Here is a 4,004-nt window from a genome sequence, read left to right on the forward strand (position 1 = left end):
TTTTATTTGCTTTTTAGTTAAGTTGTCAGTGAAAATGATCTTGATGCTAGAGTTCGCCTAACAACACAGTCGCAATTTGCTTCATTACGATACCTCAGTTCCAGGTCAACTCATGTTCAAGTAATTTTAAGTATGAACCTTGGGAGGAAGAAATCGGCAACCATCAATGTAGCCTTCCTACTATAAGTAAGAAATAAACATGTATAATATGAAAAATTACACCAAAGGTTTAGGTGTAATTTTTTAAAATACAAAAGATTTACATATAATTATACCAAATTTCAGGAGAGATCAAGATGATTATCCCTTTTAAATTAGTATAAGTTTTACACCAAGTCTCAGTGGAGATGGCTAGTTTGTGTAGTTTTAATACTGTTCTTTTTAAATAGTAATTGTACTAAGATAATATAAATCCCCTGCAATGCATATGTTTTCTACAGGTTCATCAAAATGAAGTTACTTGAGCTAAATTAAAATAAATTCTGCTATTATTAGGAATAATCAATACCGAGAGGGCACTTTTTTCCCACTACTTGAGATGAGTTTTCTTCTAAAATTGAGATCACCAAGCATGTTAAGCGCAAAATCATTTCATGAGAAAGGTATTTGGGTTCCATCCAAATCAACAGGTTAGAAAATTTTCTGTTTACTTTTTTCATAATTCAACAAGTTGAATCATTTAAGTATTCGCAACTGCTCTTGACAACCAGCAAATCAACAGATCAAGTCATTTACTTCACCTATCAGAAACGGATTTCCGCTTCCTTGACAAGAATCTTTTGGCTAGAGACAACTTAGACCTCACAGTCAGATTATCATCCTCACTGTCTTCGCTATCCAACACGATCACAGACTCCGGTATCTCTGAGCTACCAGAGAGTTGTTCAAAATTCCCAGCGGACTTTCCCTCATCAACCTGATTACTCTGCTGCTTCTCATCAGACCTCACTTGCAGAAATTTGGAATCGGGAACAGGTGGGTTCTTAGAATGCAAGCCTGGATTATTGTCACTGCCTAGTAGTTGATCCACAGGTTCCAGTGGCAGCTTTGCGGCTGTTAGAGATAGCTTGTGTCCCCCAATGACGGCTTGTTTCCCTTTCCTTTCATTGTAATCTTTACGATGTTCTAAAACAAATGATGATGTCATAGGTGAAGCTGCAGATTGGCCTGTTTGTTGAGGCGGGAAGCATCGAACTGGAGGCTTGTTCTCTTTTTCATCTTCTAATTGACGTTGAACCCAACCTAAAGATCCCGAAGATGGTGATAACCCAACCAAACCTGCTTTCTTAAGTATACTACTAGTTGAACCACTCCCCTTTCTGGTATTAGCATCTTTAGGAGGATTCTTTTTATTGGAGGTAGGACTTTGTGCCCATGGCAAGGCTTCATGCGTCCCAGTGGAATCAAGACAGGAAACAGCATCCTTAGGCACACCATGCATTTTCTTGTTAGAATTCGTACTTGGGTCCGTTGTAATACAGGGTAATGACTGCTGCTCCAGACTGGCGTTTGTGCTACGGCCTCTTTCTATATAATCTTCTAGCTGATGACTGTTGCCAACCTTTGCCACGGGAGAGAACTGTAGAGCGTATGCGCAAGGGAGTCGGGTCTCTGACAAGATTGAACTCTGACTTGGCAGATTGATATTTGCATCCTCACCATTTCTACAATGGGAAACAACCGGACCTTTCACCAACAGTTTATTTCTTAGGGCCTCTAGTTTAGAAGATTTGCACTTGTATTCAGCTGAAATTTTGTTAGCTTCTTTAGTTTGTCCAACGTCAATGTGATTCTGTGAGTAATAATGATCCGGCGCTTTGCAGATACCACTATCCCAATTGCTACTGAATCCCAAAGACCCCAGTGACAGCTTACTGCTGCTTCCACTAAATGTCTGGTGGGGTACAAACTGCTCAGTAATGCATATGGATGTATCCGATCCTTCCGGTTCAATCTGTAGCAACAAGTTAATAGGAACAATGAAGTAGATGTAAACTCCCACCACCTAACCAAACAATAAACTTACTTGTTCTATGTTTGGCCGTGAATGACTTTGATTGCCATAGCTGCACTGAGCAGTTTCACTTTCTCCAGCTCTGGCATACTTTTCAGTCATGGATCGCGCAGTCTGATTGAATGTTTGTCTGTTATATTTGTACTCTCTACTCTGCACAACGTTCAACAGATATCGTTATTGATGTGTTTTGTTGGTTCTCATTACTTGGTGAACAGCTTACTCACCGGTTCATGCATAAGACCATCATCAGGGTTTGGCTCACTTAGTAAGAGTCGAATGCTTGTTAAGACAGTTGAAATGTTCAAAGATGGTTGCCACGAACCCTGCTTCAATTGAATCTGATCTTAGGAACGCAGTTCGGGATTGCAAATTATAGGCTAGTCTCAGATATTTTTCTCAAGTTAAGCAAGGAAAATCAAATGCCTTCAAGTTGAGTAACATATGAAATTTCACCTCGATCTTGGAGTAAATCAACATCTATCACTCCGGTACTGTGTGGTAGAGTTCAACAGTACAATTAAACAGTAAATGAACATGGTAGAAGTCTATGAGCAGAAAGTTCATGTGCATTTGCAAATTTTATTCATAAATAGGAATAGAATATTTAGCAGGCTTCAGAAGAAACAGGGCAAAAGCCTAACAACCTTAGAGCACTTTGATTCCAGAAATGGAAAAATCTGGATGAAGTTAGTTAAAAGCAGAAACTCCTCGAATAGTTTCTGAACTTTGCTGCAGTATTACGAATTTGGCACAGCAAACTATAACAAATTTTAGAATATTTAAACCTAAACCCATCACTGAACATTTCGAATACCACAAGATAGAGAAATAAGTAAGCATACACGCGTGCATATATATGCATATCCAAGAGAGAGAGAGAAAGAGAATCAAACATATTACATATATAACAGCCACAATTAGACAATTTCAAATGAATAAGATGAAAAATGGATTACAGAATATTAGCTAGACTATTGCCGGGGGAAAGTCATTTTTTGTACAATTAATGTTGTGTAAATTTGTACAGTCACACACAGACACACCTACGACATTCTATTTTACATAAAATTAATGTTGTTAAATTCAGCCTAGTAAGGTGAACAAGTAGTGGTTTGTAAGAAATATTCCACTTAAACAAACAAAAGAGGAGAATGGGAAACACCACAGCATTCAGGCATCATTGTACATTGATTGTAAATCAATAGAACTAAATCATTCCTGGTGTAAAAAAAGAGCCTACCAGGGAAGGCTTTTCATACCATTCTCCATATCAAGTAACCAACTGAGATAAAACAAATATCTCAATGGAAATCACAATAAATGCATCTTTTCATGTCTAAGTGCAACAAGATATCAAGCTTCAAAGATAAAGTATCTTCAATCATCTCAAACCAACAACTTAATGAAACATTCCCATGATGTACTACTCCATTCTATAGAACAACTGATGACTGCAGCAAAGAAAATGCAGTAACTATAGTCTGTTGTATATGTAATTAGAGGACCATACAAACCTTAGGCGGGAGATTAAGGATATCCAAACAAATGCGGCCCCCATTGTCTATATTTGGATGGTATATAGGCGTAGAGAAGGTAACAATTGGAGGCTGAAACGGGTACCTTCATGGCAAAAACAAAAACACATCTGACGATTAAATTAAACATGCAGATTTGACACAAACAATTGCATAAATAACAAAAAAGAGGAACTTACCAGCCTTACTACAGATATGGATGAAGCCATCACTTTTGGGAACACAGAAAAATTAAAAAAAAAAAAAAGAAATTAAGAATACCTTTCGGGTATTTGGATCTTGATTTTAAACACGCCACCTTCATAGACAGTTCCCTCAGGTCCTTGAAACACTGAAAACCAAACGGAATACGTTCTCTGAAAGACGAAAACACTATTATTCAGTGATTTATATAGGTATAGAGAGAGGGAGCATACGCGCATCGATAGAGGTGAGGGACTCGGCAGAAGAGT

General features: G+C 37.9%; 1 protein-coding gene across 1 annotated transcript; it reads right to left on the reverse strand.

Moving 5' to 3' along the window:
• LOC105173511 lies at nucleotides 596-3,883 on the reverse strand (the record flags this gene model as incomplete). Its single annotated transcript, XM_011095272.2, is given in 5 exon segments — nucleotides 596-1,954; nucleotides 2,027-2,167; nucleotides 2,242-2,340; nucleotides 3,532-3,637; nucleotides 3,814-3,883. Coding segments are annotated over 5 exon segments (1,634 nt in total), but the record flags the coding sequence as incomplete, so codon positions are not given.

Source organism: Sesamum indicum, linkage group LG11 (genome assembly GCF_000512975.1).
Source record: "Sesamum indicum cultivar Zhongzhi No. 13 linkage group LG11, S_indicum_v1.0, whole genome shotgun sequence".
In the NCBI taxonomy this organism is placed as follows: Eukaryota; Viridiplantae; Streptophyta; class Magnoliopsida; order Lamiales; family Pedaliaceae; genus Sesamum; species Sesamum indicum.